This window comes from Cherax quadricarinatus, chromosome 56 (genome assembly GCF_038502225.1).
Source record: "Cherax quadricarinatus isolate ZL_2023a chromosome 56, ASM3850222v1, whole genome shotgun sequence".
NCBI lineage: Eukaryota > Metazoa > Arthropoda > Malacostraca > Decapoda > Parastacidae > Cherax > Cherax quadricarinatus.
The window spans coordinates 10,773,714-10,793,034 of NC_091347.1; the positions used below are offsets into that span (position 1 = coordinate 10,773,714).

Genomic DNA, 19,321 nt, shown 5'->3' on the forward strand with positions numbered 1-19,321 from the left:
TCTGTAGTTAATTAAATGGTTGTGTGAATTGCGATGTTGTACACAGGCATTCCTTGTATCGTCAGTCCTGCTTGCGTATTGGTGTTCTGAAATGCGTGTTTGGAGGTCTCTTGATGTTTCGTCCACGTATAATTTGTTGCAGTCATTACAAGGGATTATACCCCTGCAGAGGATGGAAGCTTGTCCTGTCTACTACTGGTGATGTCCTTGATGGTCGTGGTTGTGGAGGTAGATATTTGGAATGATGTATTGGAAAATATGTTGGATACATGTTTGGCAATGGAGTTGGTGGGGAGGACTATGTATCTCTTCTCGGCAGTGTCTTCTCTGGGTGTGTTGAAGATGTTTAATGCCCGCCGTCTGCAGTCAATGATGAAGTGACGAGGATAGTGGAGTTTAGAAAATACTTGTTCAATTATAGTGCATTCTTCCTCAAGGTACTCATTGCTGCAGATTCTGAGTGCACGCAGGAAGAAGCCTATAATTACACCACGTTTAGTTTTGGTGTCGTGGTGAGAGTAGAAGTGGAGAAGATCGTTTTAGTTGGTTGGTTTTCGATAGACTTTGAAACGAAGTTCATGGTCAGTTTTGCAGAGAAGAACATCAAGAAGAACACTTGAAGAAGAAGTCAACAACACTCTTCCTTTCCTTGATGTTCTTCTCTGCAAAACTGACCATGAACTTCGTTTCAAAGTCTATCGAAAACCAACCAACCAAAACGATCTTCACTTCTACTCTCACCACGACACCAAAACTAAACGTGGTGTAATTATAGGCTTCTTCCTGCGCGCACTCAGAATCTGCAGCAATGAGTACCTTGAGGAAGAATGCACTATAATTGAACAAGTATTTTCTAAACTCCACTATCCTCGTCACTTCATCAGAGGCTGCAGACGGCGGGCATTAAACATCTTCAACACACCCAGAGAAGACACTGCCGAGAAGAGATATAGTCCTCCCCACCAACTCAATTGGCAAACATGTATCCAACATATTTTCCAATACATCATTCCATGTATCTACCTCCACAACCACGACCATCAAGGACATCACCAGTAGTAGACAGGACAAGCTTCCATCCTCTGCAGGGGTATACATAATCCCTTGTAATGACTGCAACAAATTATACGTGGGCGAAACATCAAGAGACCTCCAAACACGCATTTCAGAACACCAATACGCAAGCAGGACTGACGATACAAGGAATGCCTGTGTACAACATAGCAATTCACACAACCATTTAATTAACTACAGAAACTCAAGACTTATCGCCACAGAAGACAACAGTCAATACCGAAGAATCCTGGAATCATCGCTTATCTCTATAACCAACAATTTCAACCAGAACAATGGCTTCTATAACATAGCTGAACCACTTGCCAAGAAACTTCTTCATCGCTATCCCACATAAGAACATAGAACACTGCAGAAGATCTACTCACAACTTGTCCAATACCCCTGCCAAGCTACCCAAGACCCTATAACCCCGCCCGGTAGATCATCAGATGCAGCATTCTCCACCTGACCTGAACATTCTGAACCTGCCTATAAATACTCACGTACCTTCCACCCGAGGTAGATCTGTTTGTGACTTGAAAAAGCCCACTGTGTGGGCGAAACGTTGTCAATAAAGGATCACATTTAAACTGCATATGTGTTTATGTTTCCATAGTGACGGTATTTTATACCATTTATTTTCAGCATTCTGGCTGTTGGGATCCATTTCAGCTGAAAAATCGACATTTTAATATAAAATTCAACAGTGAAAGAAATTCACATGAATGTAGTTAAATGGTCCACAGAACCGACAAGTTGATAAATTAGACACATGTGCAACACGGGTAAAGATACCCAAGTGTTGCACATATGTCTAGTTTATCAAATTCACATGAGTTTGTGCACCATTTTTCTTTCACTGAAAGAACTTACTAAATTCTGAAGCATTGTAATGAAGGGTAAATCACCGATGTCCTGCATCAGTTTTTCATTCATGATGACAGTAGTGAGGAAGATGGCAACACCTTGCAGAGAGTTGAGCACCGTAAACAGGAAGGCTCCTCCCTGTGTGGCTGCACCGACGAGAGGTGAATATTAGTCAACTTATATTACATCTTGACGGTGCAAAAGAATTATTATTGTAAAATGGTAATTCATGCATAAAATTTATGAAGGTTTTTACTTCAAGAGGTAAATGAATATTTTAAATCCAAAGGCTTGCTGAATAATTTTGACTGTAAAGAGTGTTTATATAGTAAAGACTTGTATAAAAGTTAAATTACAAGGGTTTTCAGAAGATTCATATTTCAAAGGCTTTCAAAAGATTGTTATTGAATTATTGCAGTGACTTACAACATAATTAAATACAAGAGCTTGCACAAGAATTTTATTTCAAATGTTTGATTCAGATTTATTTTGTAATGGCTTGCTAAGGATGTTATTCTAAGGGCTGTCTCACAAAAATATAATTATTTCTCTGAGATCTGAGATGACATATCGTCATCATGGGCGACAACAGGACTTTTATACCGAGGTTCCCATAGTCCCCATAGTCACCCATAAGGGGTGACTTTGGGGACTATGGGATAAGTGTATTTACTCTGCCTCCCCATAGTCACCTATAAGGGGTGACTATGGGGAGGAAGTGTAAATACACTATTTTTGTTAGTGTGTATATTAAAGATCAATAAAAATAGCAATGTTTTCCAAATATTTTATTATTTATATTTGTTGTCAGAATGAGAAAACATTAGTCGTATGAAAGAATAAAAATAATTACATGAAATTCTATCAATATGTACGCCATGAAATTACTGATGTTCACCCTCGCCTTGTTAATGTAATGATACATTGTTAGAACGTAATATACAATATTCATTTTATTCTTAATGAGAGGCTCATGACACCTGAAAAGTCATAGCAGTGAGTCTTCTCTCGATTTTTTTTTTTTAGATTTTTGCCACTGAAGTGGCTAGTTTATTATGCAGTCCATATCCATCCTGTGGAGGGTAGTGCAAGAACATATGGATACACAAAAAGCCTAGGAACTAGGCCCCAAAATGGTTAAGAAGTGTACATATGGATTTATATCTACATATCTACAGTTCACTTATCTGTTACAAATAAATTTAGGAAATTTGCTTAGTATATCTGGTATCTTATTTTCATTAATAAGATATCTTGACATCTCACATAGGTTATTATACTGTCTATCTCTGTATTCCTCAATACAGATAAGTGGACAATTAAGCACATAGTGTTCAAGACAGTGACCATATGCCTGATCACATAATTTACATTTAGTTTGATCATCATCTGTGTGTCTCCCAAACTGCCAGAAGTACTTGTAACTAAGCCTAAGCCTGGCCACTACAACATCAGTCAGTACTTGTAACCAAGCCTAAGCCTGGCCACTACAACATCAGTCAGTACTTGTAACCAAGCCTAAGCCTGGCTACTACAACATCAGTCAGTACTTGTAACCAAGCCTAAGCCTGGCTACTACAACATCAATCAGTACTTGTAATCAAGCCTAAGCCTGGCCACTACAACATCAGTCAGTACTTGTAACTAAGCCTAAGCCTGGCCACTACAACATCAGTCAGTACTTGTAACCAAGCCTAAGCCTGGCTACTACAACATCAATCAGTACTTGTAATCAAGCCTAAGCCTGGCCACTACAACATCAGTCAGTGTTCACATTGCAAGTTGCTCCATCAACATACTTATCTACGTTCATGTTATCATAGTGGGTTATAGATCTACTCAGGCTTCTAACTGCATTCCTATAACAATCATTTTCATTATTTACTTCTCTCCTAATATTATTCCTAATGCTAGACACATATATACCAAAGTTGTATCCTTCTTCCTACTCTTCTTCTTCTTCTTATAATAATAATAATAATAATAATAATAATAATGTAATGAAGTTGGTAGAATTACCGACAATACGTAAAGTAAAAGGACACAAGTGCAACTAATGTGACATTTATTGTGGCAACGTTTCGCTCTCCAGGAGCTTTATCAAGCCATGACAAACAATACATGGACACAGAGGGTATATAAAGGCTCAGAGTGAGGTGCAATACTAGTGAGGGAACATTTCGATGTTCACTAGTGGTAGTAGTAGTAGTAGTAGTAGTAGTAGTAGTAGTAGTGACAAAAGTAATACAATATGATGGAGCAATTGATTCGTACAAGAGTAAAAGGATATAAAAGCTATTACTTGGGTAACATAAAAATAGGTTGGACAAATATAGACTGGAAAGAGGCAGCTTGTTTCAGTGTTCACTCTCTGTAATGTACTTTGTGTAGTATAACAGGAGAGACTATGTGATGGCAGGGTTTACTGTTTTCAGGAGGATTCTTGCTAAGACTTCGGAGATGGTGAAACTGCCGTTTTGTTTTGTTTAATTGTATTTGAAACAGCGATCAGTGCTGATTCGAGGCACTTGCGTCTGCGGAAATTAGTTTCTTTGATCACTAATTGGGCGTCTCTGAATTTCATGAGATGATTGGTGGAATTTCGGTGTTGTACACAGGCGTTGTTCAAGTTATCGTTCCTACATGCGTAAATGTGTTCATTGAGGCGGGTGTCGAGGTTTCTTGCTGTTTCACCTACGTAAATCTTGTCACAGCCTCCACAGGGTATAGTGTAAACTTCTGCATTGACTGGTTCGTGGTGCTTGGATTGTGTCCTGGTTAGATCCTTTATTGAAGTGCTAGAAGCGATGGCGACTCTGGTGTTAGCTTGTGTAAGTACTTTTGAGACGTTCAGTGCAACCTGGCTGTTGGGAAGAATTATAACTTTGTTGGGAGTTGTGTTGATGCGTGGAGAATTAATGATCTGAAGAGCTCTTTTCTTGCAGTCTTTGATGATAAAAGAAGGAAAATGTAACTCAGTGAATGTTTGGTGAATATATGTACATTCCTCGTCAAGAAACTCAGGACTGCAAATTCGGTATGCTCTTAGGAAAAACCCGATGATGATGCCTCTTTTGGTCTTGGTATCTTGACTGGAATAGAAGTGTGTGAGATCATTTTTATTGGTGGGTTTCCGATAAACTTGAAATCTTAGGTTGTTGTCTACTTTGTGAATGAGGACGTCGAGGAAAGGTAGCTTGTTGTTGGACTCTTCTTCTAGTGTAAACTGGATCGCTGGTTCAACTGCGTTGAGCCTTGCCTGAAGATCCCGTACATCAAAACGTTTTGGAGTTATTACGAGGACATCGTCCACGTAACGTAACCAAGTGACGCTTGAAGGGATGATGTTGGCGAAGTGTTCGGACTCTAGGTGTTCCATGTATAAGTTGGCTAGGACGGCACTTATGGGGGACCCCATTCCCATGCCGTAGGTTTGTTTGTAGAGCTTGTTATTGAAAGAAAAACAGTTTTTCTTGTACGAATCAATTGTTCTATCATATTGTATTACTTTTGTCACTACTACTACTACCACTAGTGAACATCTAAATGGTACCTCACTAGTATTGCACCTCACTCTGAGCCTTTATATACCCTCTGTGTCCATGTATTGTTTGTAATGGCTTGATAAAGCTCCTGGAGAGCGAAACGTTGCCACAATAAATGTCACATTAGTTGCACTTGTGTCCTTTTAATAATAATAATAATGTAACCAATGTTCTCAGAGAAAATAAGCATCTTTATCTTTATCTTCATCACGGTACAGTTTGAGCACAGTAACAAATAGTCGAACTTGATACCATTGTTAAAGGCTCTCTCCAGAATACAAGATTTTTTTTTTTTTGAAATAATTAAGACACATGATAATTAAAGCACGTGTGCAACCGTTAGTTACCTTTATTCCGAAACATTTGCCTACAGACTAATAATAATAATAATAATAATAATAATAATAATATCTTTATTTACTACATGTACAAGGTATACCAGTATATAGAAAGCCGCTTGTTATACTGAGCATTTCGTGCAAATTAAGTCAGTTTTGTCCCAGGATGCGACACACACCAGTCGACTAACACCCAGGTACCCATTTTACTGATGGGGAACATAGACAACCGGTGCAGAAACGCGCCCAATGTTTCTACCCTCGCCGAGATTAGAACCCGGACACTCGCCGTGTGAAGCGAGAGCTTTAGCTACCAGGCCACGGGCGTGGTGCTTCTCCGGTCGAATACGGAGGATGCAGAATAAGCCGTAGAGATGTAAAGACGATGATATTAATTAACATAAGAAAGAAGGAACACTGCAGCAACCCTACTGGCTCATACTTGTTTCACGTTGATGGAAATAACGGGAAGGGAGGTGGGGTGGCACTGTCAGAAAACACTTGAATTACTGAATAAAAACTGAAGGGACACAGATACTGTCTCGGTAAAATTTTTGGAGGAGCATGAAATACTGTCCCCCACACTTAATTAGGGACCTTGGAAGACTACTCTCGGAGGAAATTGTTAAGCCTGTAAAGCACGATAACATAGCAATTCTAGGTAACTAACTTCAGTCAAATTTATTTGAATTCTTTGACTGGGAATCTAGTCATCCTCTCTAAACGTCTGAATCACCCCAACTAGGTACGGATTCTCTGCATAATATTCACACAGCATATTGCCCTCAGACACGGCATCTCCACTACCTCCAGACTCCTCCTTACTGCAACATTCACATCCCATATATGAACATTGGTACCAATATACTCCCATACATTCCCCTTTTTGCTTCTATGGATATAGTTCTTTGTCTCCACAGATTTCTCAAACCGCCACTCACCTGTTTCCTCTCAATTCACCTCGTCTTTTATAGACCCATCTGCTGACCAATCCAACCCCAAATAGCTAAACACATTCACTTCCTTCCTCCAATATGTTATTCAGTCTTTCATTATCTAAATTTTTCGTTACCCTCATCACCTTGCTCTTTCCAATGTTCACTTTTAATTTCCTTCTTCTACATTCCCTCCCAAATTCGTCCACCGACCATTCCAACTTCTCTTCAGAATCTTCCGAAAGCAAAGTGTTATCAGCAAAGAGCAACTGTGACAACTCCCATTTTGTGTTAGATTCTTTATCAATCAGTCCCGCACTTTTCCCAAACAACCCCACATCCACTTCTCTTAAAACACCATCTATAATTATGTTAAACAACCACGGTGACATCACGAATCCTTGTCTAAGGCCTATTTTTACTGGGAAATAATCTCCGCCTCATTATCCTCATAAAAACTCTTAACTGCTTTCAGTAACTTACCACGTATTCCATACACCTGCAACATTTGCCACATTGTTTCCCTATCCACCCTAGACGGCAGAGCGTTGGAAAAAAAAAAAACATTCCACGGGCGGGGTTAGAACCCGCGATCAGTCTCAAAACTCCAGACCATCGCGACGGTCTGGAGTTTTGAGACTTTCTGATCGCGGGTTCTAACCCCGCCAGTGGTATAGTTTGTTTGCAATCGTGTCATTACGATTCCGTGAGTCATGAACGTTGGAAATTCAGTGACGCCGCCTAGCGATCAAAAAACAAACTTCTGCATACCTAAATGCCTTGAGTCATTTTTAATCGCCATTTCAGATGCCATTAATCAGAGGTATTATCCAGAATTCTTAAAACAATAATCCCTGCCATCACATAGCAACGTAGAGCTACCTGCACTCACTACTACTGTACCTTCTACTACTATCACCACCACCACTGCTACCTACTTTTCACCTCACATGATAGCTATATATGTGTGTGTTAGTTAACCATTTTGTCCTAGGCATATGTCGATTAGACACTAGGCCTGTTGTATATGTGCGCGCGCGCGCGAGTGTGTGTGTGTGTGTGTGTGTGTGTGTGTGTGTGTGTGTGTGTGTGTGTGTGTGTGTGTGTGTGTGTGTGTGTGTGTGTGTGTCTGTGTGTGTGTGTGTGTGTGTGTGCATGTGTGTGTGTGTGTTTGTGTACACAGTAACTGGTCAAAACAAGGCAGGGGTCATTTTGTGTGTGTGTGTGTGTGTGTGTGTGTGTGTGTGTGTGTGTGTGTGTGTGTGTGTGTGTGTGTATACTCACCTAATTGTGGTTGCAGGGGTCGAGACTCAGCTCCTGGCTGAGTGTGTGTGTGTGTGTGTGTGTGTGTGTGTGTGTGTGTGTGTGTGTTTGTGTGTATGTATTTCGGAATACTGTAAAAAAAAACAATATTTTATAAAATAGCCCTCCATATATAATGTTATTTTCCGTGTAGTATACGGAAAGTGGACGTGAAGTATTCCCCTGTAAGCGAACGCATTTTATTCCTGTGAGTGAGGCAGTGGCCAGGACGGGAGCAGAGGAGAGGTGTGTTTAGTTCAGTACCAGACGGTTGGTGACGGGGTGAAGTCATCATGTTTGGGCGGTAGGTTGAGTAAGTGTATTCTATTTTGTGCATTTTCTGGTGCTCTCATGTTTATTTGTAAAGCCCTAGTATGCAGGGGCCTGTGTTTTCTGCAGGCTACTTAGCCACTGTAGGCTAAGTAGCCTGCAGAAAGAGGGGGGGGGTGTCATGGAGCCTCCCTGTTCATAAATGTTCATTTATTTTGTTTAACTCATTAGTAGCAGTGTGCTAGTGAGTTAATGTGAACTGGAGTGTGGTTTTTTTGTAGTTATAAGTTGTATATAAGTTACTGTTAATATTATATATATTTTTGTATATGTGACTTTTTGTGTCCTTCCTTATACAACGTTAATTATTAGCACTCGTGCTTAATTTATATGAGTAAATGCTGGCCCGAGGTTCGCTGTGTTTTCAGAGTAATTTTGTAACCCCTAGACAGCAGTGTGAGCAGCCTTTAGGACCCAGGAACATTTTGTTTAAGTTACCATATCAAATTCGTAACCTGGGGGCTCCCATGTTGCTATTTAGCCCAAAATCACAAGTTTTACCTGTTCGGCACGACATATATGTATATATACACTCTGTCCTTGTGAGTCACTCATGTGTCACTTCTGTCAGACATCAGGTGTTCAACACACCTCCAGAGAAACTTCTGAGTCGTTCTGGCACTCAGGCCGCAGTCCGAGTGCCAGAGCTGTCCACTGAATTAATTGCAACAATTTTTTTTACATGTAAAGCTTATCAGGGGAAGCATACTAAAAAACTATTGCACAGTAAATTGGCAGCTGCTCATACTAACAGAAACCTGAACATTTCAAGCTGATTAAGAGAGCTTTTCTTAGGTTACTGAGTGGAGACTAATGTGCTATTTCCATGTCTGCAGTTGGCTAAGTTAACACTTGCTTAGTCCACTGTGTGAGTGAAACGATGTAAAGGATCCCATTAAACTGTATTTTTTTTTTCGGCATGTAGGTTATTTATACCACTTTATACAATCATTCCACCAGTCTCTCAGAGTTTGAAGCCAGTTAGAAGACTTGTTTCCAGGTTATCGCAGAGAAACCTTGGAAAGAAAGAAAGGAAAAAAAAAAGATTTCCAACGCCTACTACGGTAGGGCTGACTTCAAGAGGCAACAGGGCACATACCTTAAGTCAGTACCTGGTCAGCCGGGCTGTGGTTCGTATGTCGGATAGCGTGCGACTAGCAGTAACAGCCTCGTTGATCAAGCGCTGATCCACCTGGAGGCCTGGTTAGGTACCGAGCCGCGGGGGCGTCAATCTCAGGAACGACTTCCATTTAGACTCCAGTTAAGAGTACCTCTTGTCAGGGTACATCTATTGATTGTTCTGAGAGGTAATGTTTTAGATTTGTCTCTATGATGGCCAACAACTAAGGTATGATAATGCTAACCTTCAGTCAAGTATGTGAAGCCGGTGAACCAGGTGAGGCCCAGGATAAGCAAGATGGAAAGAGATCCTCGGAGCTTCACAGGTAGTAGTCTGGTGCATCGTCCCCGCCGCCGCTGCTCATCTGTTCTCCCACTCTTCCACGCTACCCGCATGGCGAAGGTGAAGGACACTAAGTTTCCCTGATCAAATGGAGAGGAACAAGAGAAGATAGGCTTCCTGATTCAGCATGATAAGAGGAGAGGAATAAAGAACATCAAGTTTCCCTGTTCAATATGAAGAGAGGATAGGAAAGTGTACTAGGTTATACTGATCAATAAGAAGAGAGGATTGGATTGGAAAGTATATTAGGTTACACTGATTAATAAGGAGAGGATAAGAAAGTATACTAGGTTACACTGATCAATAAGAAGAGTCGATAAGAAAGTATACTAGGTGTGGGAATTTATTGAGTTCAAGAAATTACTCATGGCCATTGTAAATAAGCAGTAGAGGCCTCTAGAATCCACGTCGACAAGGCAAGTGGCGGAAATTATGAATCAGCACATAATTATTGATAGGTTTACACTAATTTGGTAAGTAGAATTAGTGTGTTAGGAACTAATAATAGAATTGAAAAATGTAGTTTTAGGCTTTAACATAGGTTTACATTAGGTAGTAACAAGTAGGGATATTAGATAATGCATAAAGACTCGTGCCATTAGCACCTCCCTACGAGTTCTCTAGAGTCCCACACGGTTTCCCAACGTTACCTGGTAGTCAACACCGTACTTCAGAGTCTCTTCGTGGAACGAGTCTCTTCGCCAGATCCGTTTGCGATACTTATTACTGTATTTTGCCCCTAGTCACTTGGCCACTAATACTGGGTGGGAAACGCAGGGATACTTAACTTACGGCGAATAAGCGAACCCACGTCCAACGATCAAGTAATCTGTGAATGGCATTTAATGTAGGGTTCACAGTTTTACTCATGAAAGTGCTGTAAAAGCCACTCGTGGCTTATACAACAGTACTTGCCAGTAAGTGCTTCTCAAAAGGAGGCAGACATTACACATTTTCACACTAGGTTACACTGATCAATATGAATAGAAAAAAAGAAATGGATACTACTCAGATACACTGATTACTTTGAACTTTGGAAAGGAACAAAGAATTCATAGCATCGTGGCAGCATTAAGGAAACCTCCTATTAAGTGAACTGAGGTTTAACGTGACGTTATTTATTATTTATTACGATTAATGATTATTGTTTAGAAATGAGAGTTGGGTCACCGTAGGAGGCCTCTGTAACTCACCAGAGCTACAGTATGAGGAGGATTGGAAAAAATCCTTTCAGGGTAGTTATGGCACAGTGGTTAGGATGATGGATTGTTATTTACACACACCTTAGTTCGAATCTCCGAAAAAATGTGGACATGCATTGTGTTGACCAATGTAATCTTTATTACTACAAGTACATATTACAAGCATTAGAAATCTAGCTGACATTATTGGCATACTACAGTGAGTCCTCACTTAACGACATCGATTGGTTCTTCAAAACAGCGACTTTAGGCAAAATGACGTATAACGAAACCACACTTCGCTGTGCATCGTCAAACCTTTTTAAAACTTCGTTTTATTTCTAATGTCACAAAACGACGTTGAACGAAACGACGTTATTTTCGGACCTTCTGTATACAGAAAATACTTAGTTATGCGCTTACATTTCTGGCAACAGACTGAGGGACAGAATCGAAATGGAAAACTACTCATCCAACAGGAAATCGACATAAAAAGTGTCATGCTTGACAAACTAAAGAATCGACAACTACATGCAATGCAAGAACTCTATGTACCAGACAAGGAAAACACCCGCAGCCAACAAACACCACTGATTACATAATCAGTTCTTCTCCCCATAGGGCCCACAGGATGTCCCTCAAAGAGTTCGACGTTTCATACACATGGAGAACTTCCTAAGACCAAAGATCCTGAGCGACCTCCCTGAAGAAATAAAAGAATGTTTATGACAGATAATACCACCCTTACTAAGGATACCTCACATCTAAGCAAGCAGCAGTGGGAATTACCCACCACAAATCTACGCCTTAGAATCATTGCCGAGCACCAGCTCCAGTAGACACCTTACAACTAGCCCAGGCAATATGCCTCTGGCGCCACAACATGATTCCTGCGCCACAACACGCCTCCTGAGCCGCTGTACCTGCTACCAATTCACCGCCTCTGATGGGCGACGTGATATACCCCATCACATCATGAATAACACAACACACACACATACACACCTTTTATTAACATGCGCCAAAGTAGTTGGGCCACTTAACTTCATTTCCCACTCTCCTCACACCCCCACCCACCCCCTGCATGTTCCATCCTTATCCATCCTTCTTGCCCCCCAGCTTATCAAACATGTGGTTATAATCAATCGATTGGGTAATCTTTTTTCCAGGATGCTACACACAATAGTCAGTTAACACCAGGCATTTGCTTACTGCTAGGTGATCAGCAGATGTAAGGTAACATGCCCAATTCATTCATTCATGTTGATTCGCCGGTACTTCCGGCCCGGGTCTTCTCCAGATGGTGACCCGGCAGTGGCCTCCCCGGTAGGGGGTGTCGTTCATCTTCTTTCTTCTTTCTTCATTCTTGGGCCCTCCGGTTGGAGGGTGACTTCTTCTATCTTGCATTGACTCCCCAAGTAGGGATTGTCTTCTTGCTTAGCATCTGCAGCAGCACAGTCGGGCAAAGGCAGCAATTACAGGGTTCGTTTTGGAGCCATACCCCAGCTTTAGCAGGAAGTAAAGTGCTGGGGAAACTTGTGTTCTCAGTGAATGGTCATTGATGGTCGTCTAGAGGAGGGTACCGTCTTCAAGAGTCCTATTCTGAAGAGTCCTGAGTTTTTTCTTTTTGTGTAGTAAAGTCCGGCAAAGCTGGGGTACTTGGTGAGTAGTCTGATCATGTCTTCAGTGGTGGTTGGGTGAGTTGGGTCGCAGGTGAACTTGGCGGTTCCGTTCTGCGGGTGCTGAATAAGTTCTTGGGTATGCATTGTGTCCTTATACTGGTTGGTTGTGTAGAAGTATCTACCAGGCAAGAACCTGCCCTCTGTTGGTGGTGTAGCGGTGGCCGGGGCACGAAGAGATGCGTCCCAAGGTTCTTGTGTTTTGGCTTTCTTGGCTGGAGGTTGAGTTGGACGAGGCGAAGCCTGTGATTGGTCATTAGGCCGAGGCGTGGCTTCTGATTGGTCAGGTGTGATGGAGGTGGAAGCAGGTAGTGGTGGACTTTCATTGGTGGGGTTTGCCGACGTCTAAGTGGTCTCTGATTGGTCCATCTCTGTGTCGAGAGGAAGTTGTGGTACCGGTGAAGCATCGATGATACTGGTGATATTAGCAGTGGATTTTATGATTTCAGTAGAAGGTGGGGATGCAGGGAAGGTAAAGCCAAGCATATTGTTGAGCTTGAAGAGTTCGTTGGTGGTGGTGTTGAAAGAACCAGGCTCAGCTACATTCTGCACATGAGCATACATGATGCAGTAAAGATTCTTGGTAGAGTCGCCAGCAGGGGCTGGCAGGGAAGTGGTGGAGGCAGCTTGCGTGGCGTGTAGGATCTTGGTTTCTTGTGGGTTGGGTTTCTTTTGTTGTTGGAGTTGTTCATTGAGGATGTCTCTTCTGGTTGGGCATTTGGCAGCAAGTGTATGGTGGTCATTTTTGCAGTTCAAGCATTTAGGTGGTGAGGCAGCAGTGCAGTTCTTGAAGTCATGTCCCTCAAGGCCACAGGTGGAGCAGAACCTCTTGCCCTTGGCAGGGCAGTCTTTGGTGGTATGCATGTATGAGTAACAGTTATAGCACAGTGGAATTTGTTGGTATTTTTCTGCTTCAATGAAGGCTGGGTTGATGTGGAAGTAGTGAACAGCCAGGCCCTCAGCAAGAGCTCTGGCTGCCATGTTGATGTCATTGAAGGTGACCTTCAGCATGGATGAGGCATTGGGTATTTTAGTGATGAATTCCACCTTGACCCAAGGGTTCTGTGCTTCGATGGATGACTTGATTTCTTCAGTAGTCTGTACAGTGATGAGCCTGTTCAGTCTCTTGAGGTGGTCCGGTGGCCTGGTGGCTAAAGCTCCCGCTTCACACATGGAGGGCCCGGGTTCGATTCCCGACGGGTGGAAACATTTCGACACGTTTCCTTACACCTATTAAAGCAGCACACATAAGGGGGATTACCAACAGACCCCTGGCAGTCTTCAAGCTGGCACTGGACAAGCACCTAAAGTCAGTTCCGGATCAGCCGGGCTGTGGCTCGTATGTTGGTTTGCGTGCAGCCAGCAGCAACAGCCTGGTTGATCAGGCTCTGATCCACCAGGAGGCCTGGTCTCAGACCGGGCCGCGGGGGCGTTGACCCCCGGAACTCTCTCCAGGTAAACTCCAGGAACACAGTTCTCCTGGCCCTCAGAGCTGGGGAAGTCAAGACAAGAAATCCCTGGTCTCGTAGAGTGGTAGTAGCAGTAGTGGTAAGTAGTTTCTCGGCCTCTGTGTCGTCTGTACAGACAACAAAGGCCTCTTTGAGCGATAAAATTGCATTACATTTGACTTGCAGTCTGCCACTAACGACAGCTACAAGTGCTAGTTTGGACGAGTCATTGACTGTCCCACTCGCTGGTTTGATCTTTACCCTGTTAGAGTAATGAATCGCGAAGTGATGCAGACTAAAGGTTCCCCTCCCCAACGGGGATCGAAGGAGACTTCCCAACATGCCCAATATTTTACCAATGTCGACTATCGAACCAGTGTATGAGCTGAGGATGCTATCAACCAAATCACGTGCAGTTCCTTGGATGCTTAAATCAGAGTCAGAGTTAAGGAGGGGAAAAGAAACTTGAAAAGGAGAGGAAGCTCACTAATTATTCATGGGCGTCAAAAGGGTGAAGATGACCTATGATAAAAACAGACGCAGTGGTTCTCGTGTTTCAGAGGCACTGGTGCATTCAGTAACATTTCCTGACTAACTATTATAGAAGAGATTTCTTTCCTGGCAGTTGCTTTCGTAATTGAGTCCCCTCACGAACATCAAGGGGAAAACAATAACATAAGGTAAAATCAAACCATACTATTTCGATGTTATAAATGACAGAATAGCTGATTAGAGGAGCCTTAGTCCAATCACTCACACACACACACACACACACACACACACACACACACACACACACACACACACACACATACACACACACACACACACACACACACAAACCATACCCCCGGCCGGGATTGAACCCGCGGTCATAGTCTCAAAACTCCAGACCGTCGCGTTAGCCACTAGAACAGCTAGCCACAATAAGATTCATCCAACTAGGTATATTTCTACACCATAGGAAGGTTAGCACAGGCACCACTGTGACCACAAATGCAAGTTTTTACAGACGAATCTCCAGCTAGCGTGGCCGTGACGAACTCTAGCTCAAGTCCCTTCACTGCCATCAACATGACTCAAGAAATCGTAATGACACGATTGCAAACAAACCATACCCCCGGCCGGGATTGAACCCGCGGTCATAGAGTCTCAAAACTCCAGCCCGTCGCGTTAGCTGGTCTAGTGGCTAACGCGACGGGCTGGAGTTTTGAGACTATGACCGCGGGTTCAATCCCGGCTGGGGGTATGGTTTGTTTGCAATCGTGTCATTACGATTTCTTGAGACACAAACACAAACACACATATACACACACACATACACACACACAAACACACATATACACACACACATACACACACACACACAAACACACATATACACACACACATACCCACACACACACATACACACACAGACACTCACACACACAGACACTCACACACACAGACACACACACACACACAGACACTCACACACACACAGACACTCACACACACACAGACACTCACACACACACACACACACAGACACTCACACACAGACACTCACACACAGACACACACACACACACAGACACACACACACACACACAGACACACACACACACAAAGAGGTATTTACAGTGGAAACCAGTAGGACTCCAAGAAATCAGAACAGGGGAGCACACCAGCAAGTGCTGGATGAGGTACATATAACCGAGGAGGAGGTGAAGAAGCTGCTATGCGAACTTGACACCTCAAAGGCGGTGGGACCAGACAACATCTCTCCATGGGTTCTTAAAGAGGGAGCAGAGATATTGTGTGAGCCATTAACAAAGATCTTCAACACATCATTTGAAACTGGGCAACTCCCTGAGGTATGGAAAATGGCAAATGTAGTCCCAATTTTTAAAAAGGGAGACAGACATGAGGCACTAAACTACAGACCTGTATCACTAACGTGTATAGTATGCAAGGTCATGGAGAAGATCATCAGGAGGAGAGTGGTGGGGCACCTGGAAAGAAACAAGTGTATAATTGACAACCAGCACGGTTTCAGAGAAGGAAAATCCTGTGTCACAAACCTACTAGAGTTTTATGACAAGGTGACAGAAGTAAGACAAGAGAGAGAGGGGTGGATCGACTGCGTATTTTTGGACTGCAAGAAGGCCTTCGACACAGTTCCTCACAAGAGGTTACTGCAAAAGCTAGAGGACCAGGCACACATAACAGGAAAGGCACTGCAATGGATCAGAGAATATCTGACAGGGAGGCAACAACGAGTCATGGTACGCGACGAGATGTCAGAGTGGGCGCCTGTGACAAGCGGGGTTCCACAGGGGTCAGTCCTAGGACCTGTGCTGTTCTTGGTATACGTGAACGACATAACGGAAGGGATAGACTCAGAAGTGTCCTTGTTTGCAGACGATGTGAAGTTAATGAGAAGAATCGAATCGGACGAGGATCAGGCAGGACTACAAAGAGACCTGGACAGGCTACAAGCCTGGTCCAGCAACTGGCTCCTTGAATTTAACCCTGCCAAATGCAAAGTCATGAAGATTGGGGAAGGGCAAAGAAGACCGCAGACACAATATAGTTTAGATGGCCAAAGACTGCAAACCTCACTCAAGGAAAAAGATCTGGGGGTGAGTATAACACCGAGCATATCTCCTGAGGCGCACATCAATCAGATAACTGCTGCAGCATACGGGCGCCTGGCAAACCTACGGATAGCGTTCCGATACCTCAGTAAGGATTCGTTTAAGACTCTGTACACCATCTACGTCAGGCCCATACTGGAGTATGCAGCACCAGTTTGGAATCCACACCTAGTCAAGCACGTCAAGAAATTAGAGAAAGTGCAAAGGTTTGCAACAAGACTAGTCCCAGAGCTACGGGGATTGTCCTATGAAGAAAGGTTGAGGGAAATCGGCCTGACGACACTGGAGGACAGGAGGGTCAGGGGAGACATGATAACGACATATAAAATACTGCGCGGAATAGACGAGGTGGACAAAGACGGGATGTTCCAGAGATGGGACACAGACACAAGAGGTCACAATTGGAAGTTGAGGACTCAGATGAATCAAAGGGATGTTAGGAAGTATTTCTTCAGTCATAGAGTAGTCAGGCCATGGAATAGCCTAGAAAGTGATGTGATGGAGGCAGGAACCATACATAGTTTTAAGGCGAGGTATGATAGAGCTCATGGGGCAGGGAGAGAGAGGACCTAGTAGCAATCAGCGAAGAGGCGGGGCCAGGAGCTGTGAATCGACCCCTGCAACCACAAATAGGTGAGTACAAATAGGTGAGTACACAGACACACAGACACACAGACACACACACACACACACACACACACACACACACACACACACACACACACACACACACACATAGTAGAGCTGCAAGTGGAGAGAATAACAGGAGTTGAATGGGAAAAGCCTGACTATAAAAGAGGGGACTACATAGGGTTGAAGAACTTTCTGCGGAAGGTCCAGTGGGACAGAGAACCGGCAGGAAAGCCAGTAAATGAAATGATGGAATATGTAACAACAAAAAGCAAGGAGGCAGTGGAAAGGTTTATTCCCAAGGGCAACAGTAACAACGGGAAGACCAGAACGAGCCCCTGGTTTACCCGACGGTGTAAGGAGGCAAAAACAAGGTGCAATAGAGAATGGAAAAAGTACAGAAGGCAGAGAACACACGAAAATAGGGAGATCAGTCGCAGAGCCAGGAATGAGTATGCACAGGTAAGGAGGGAGGCCCAGCGACAGTATGAAAATGACATAGCATCGAGAATCAAGACTGACCCGAAACTGTTGTATAGCCACATCGGGAGGAAGACAACAGTCAAAGACCAGGTGATCAGATTAAGGACAGAAGGTGGAGAAATCACAAGAAATTATCAGGAGGTATGTGAGGAGCTGAACAGGAGATTTAAGGAAGTTTTTACAGTAGAGACAGGAAGGGCTGTGGGAAGACAGCACAGAAGAGAACATCAAGAGAGAATATACTAACAAGTGTTGGATGACATACGAGCAACTGAGGAGGAGGTGAAGAAGCTCTTAAGTGACCTTAACACCTCAAAGGCGATGGGACCGGACAACATCTCCCCATGGGTCCTTAGAGAAGGAGCAGAGATGCTGTGCGTGCCTCTAACCACAATCTTCAACACATCCCTTGAAACTGGGCAACTACCTGAGAAATGGAAGACAGCTAATATAGTCCCCATATTTAAGAAAGGAAACAGAAACGAGGCACTAAACTACAGACCTGTCTCTCTGACATGTATTGTGTGCAAAGTCATGGAGAAGATTATCAGGAGGAGAGTGGTCGAACACCTGGAAAGGAACAAGATTATAAATGAAAACCAGCATGGGTTCATGGAAGGCAAATCTTGTATCACAAACCTCCTGGAGTTTTATGACAAGGTAACAGAAGTAAGACACGAGAGAGAGGGGTGGGTAGATTGCGTTTTCCTAGACTGCAGGAAGGCCACAGTTCCCCACAAGAGATTAGTGCAGAAGCTGGAGGATCAGGCGCATGTAAAAGGGAGGGCACTGCAATGGATAAGGGAATACCTGACAGGGAGGCAGCAACGAGTCATGGTACGTGAAGAGGTATCACAGTGGGCGCCTGTTACGAGCAGAGTCCCACAGGGGTCAGTTCTAGGACCAGTGCTATTTTTGATATATGTGAACGACATGGTGGAAGGAATAGACTCTGACGTGTCCCTATTCGCAGATGTGAAGCTGATGAGAAGAATTAAATCGGATGAGGATGAGGCAGGACTGCAAAGAGACCTGGACAGGCTGGACATGTGGTCCAGAAACTGGCTTCTTGAATTCAACCCTACCAAATGCAAAGTCATGAAGATTGGGGAGGGGCAAAGAAGACTGCAGACAGAGTATAGGCTGTGGATAAAGACTACAGACCTCACTCAGGGAGAAGGACTTTGGGGTGACCATAACACCGAGCACGTCACCGGAGGCACACATCAACCAAATAATTGCTGCAGCCTACGGGCGCCTGGCAAACCTGAGAATAGCGTTCCGATACCTTAATAAGGAATCGTCCAAGACACTGTACACTGTGTATGCTAGGCCCATACTGGAGTATGCAGCACCAGTCTGGAACCCACACCTGGTCAAGCACGTCAAGAAGTTAGAGAAAGTACAAAGGTTTGCAACAAGG

At 43.4% G+C, this 19,321-nt stretch overlaps 1 protein-coding gene across 5 annotated transcripts in view; it reads right to left on the reverse strand.

The window, feature by feature from the left end:
• The window catches only part of LOC128700667 (adhesion G protein-coupled receptor L4), a 361,845-nt gene that overhangs the window by 20,572 nt on the left and 321,952 nt on the right, over positions 1 to 19,321 (reverse strand). For all 5 annotated transcript variants that reach the window (XM_070097077.1, XM_070097076.1, XM_070097073.1 and 2 more), the window contains 2 exons: positions 9,738 to 9,915; positions 1,930 to 2,069 (listed from right to left, as the gene is read on the reverse strand). In XM_070097077.1, coding sequence (XP_069953178.1) covers positions 1,930 to 2,069; positions 9,738 to 9,915 — 318 coding nt within the window. The remainder of the gene's footprint in view (positions 1 to 1,929; positions 2,070 to 9,737; positions 9,916 to 19,321) is intronic.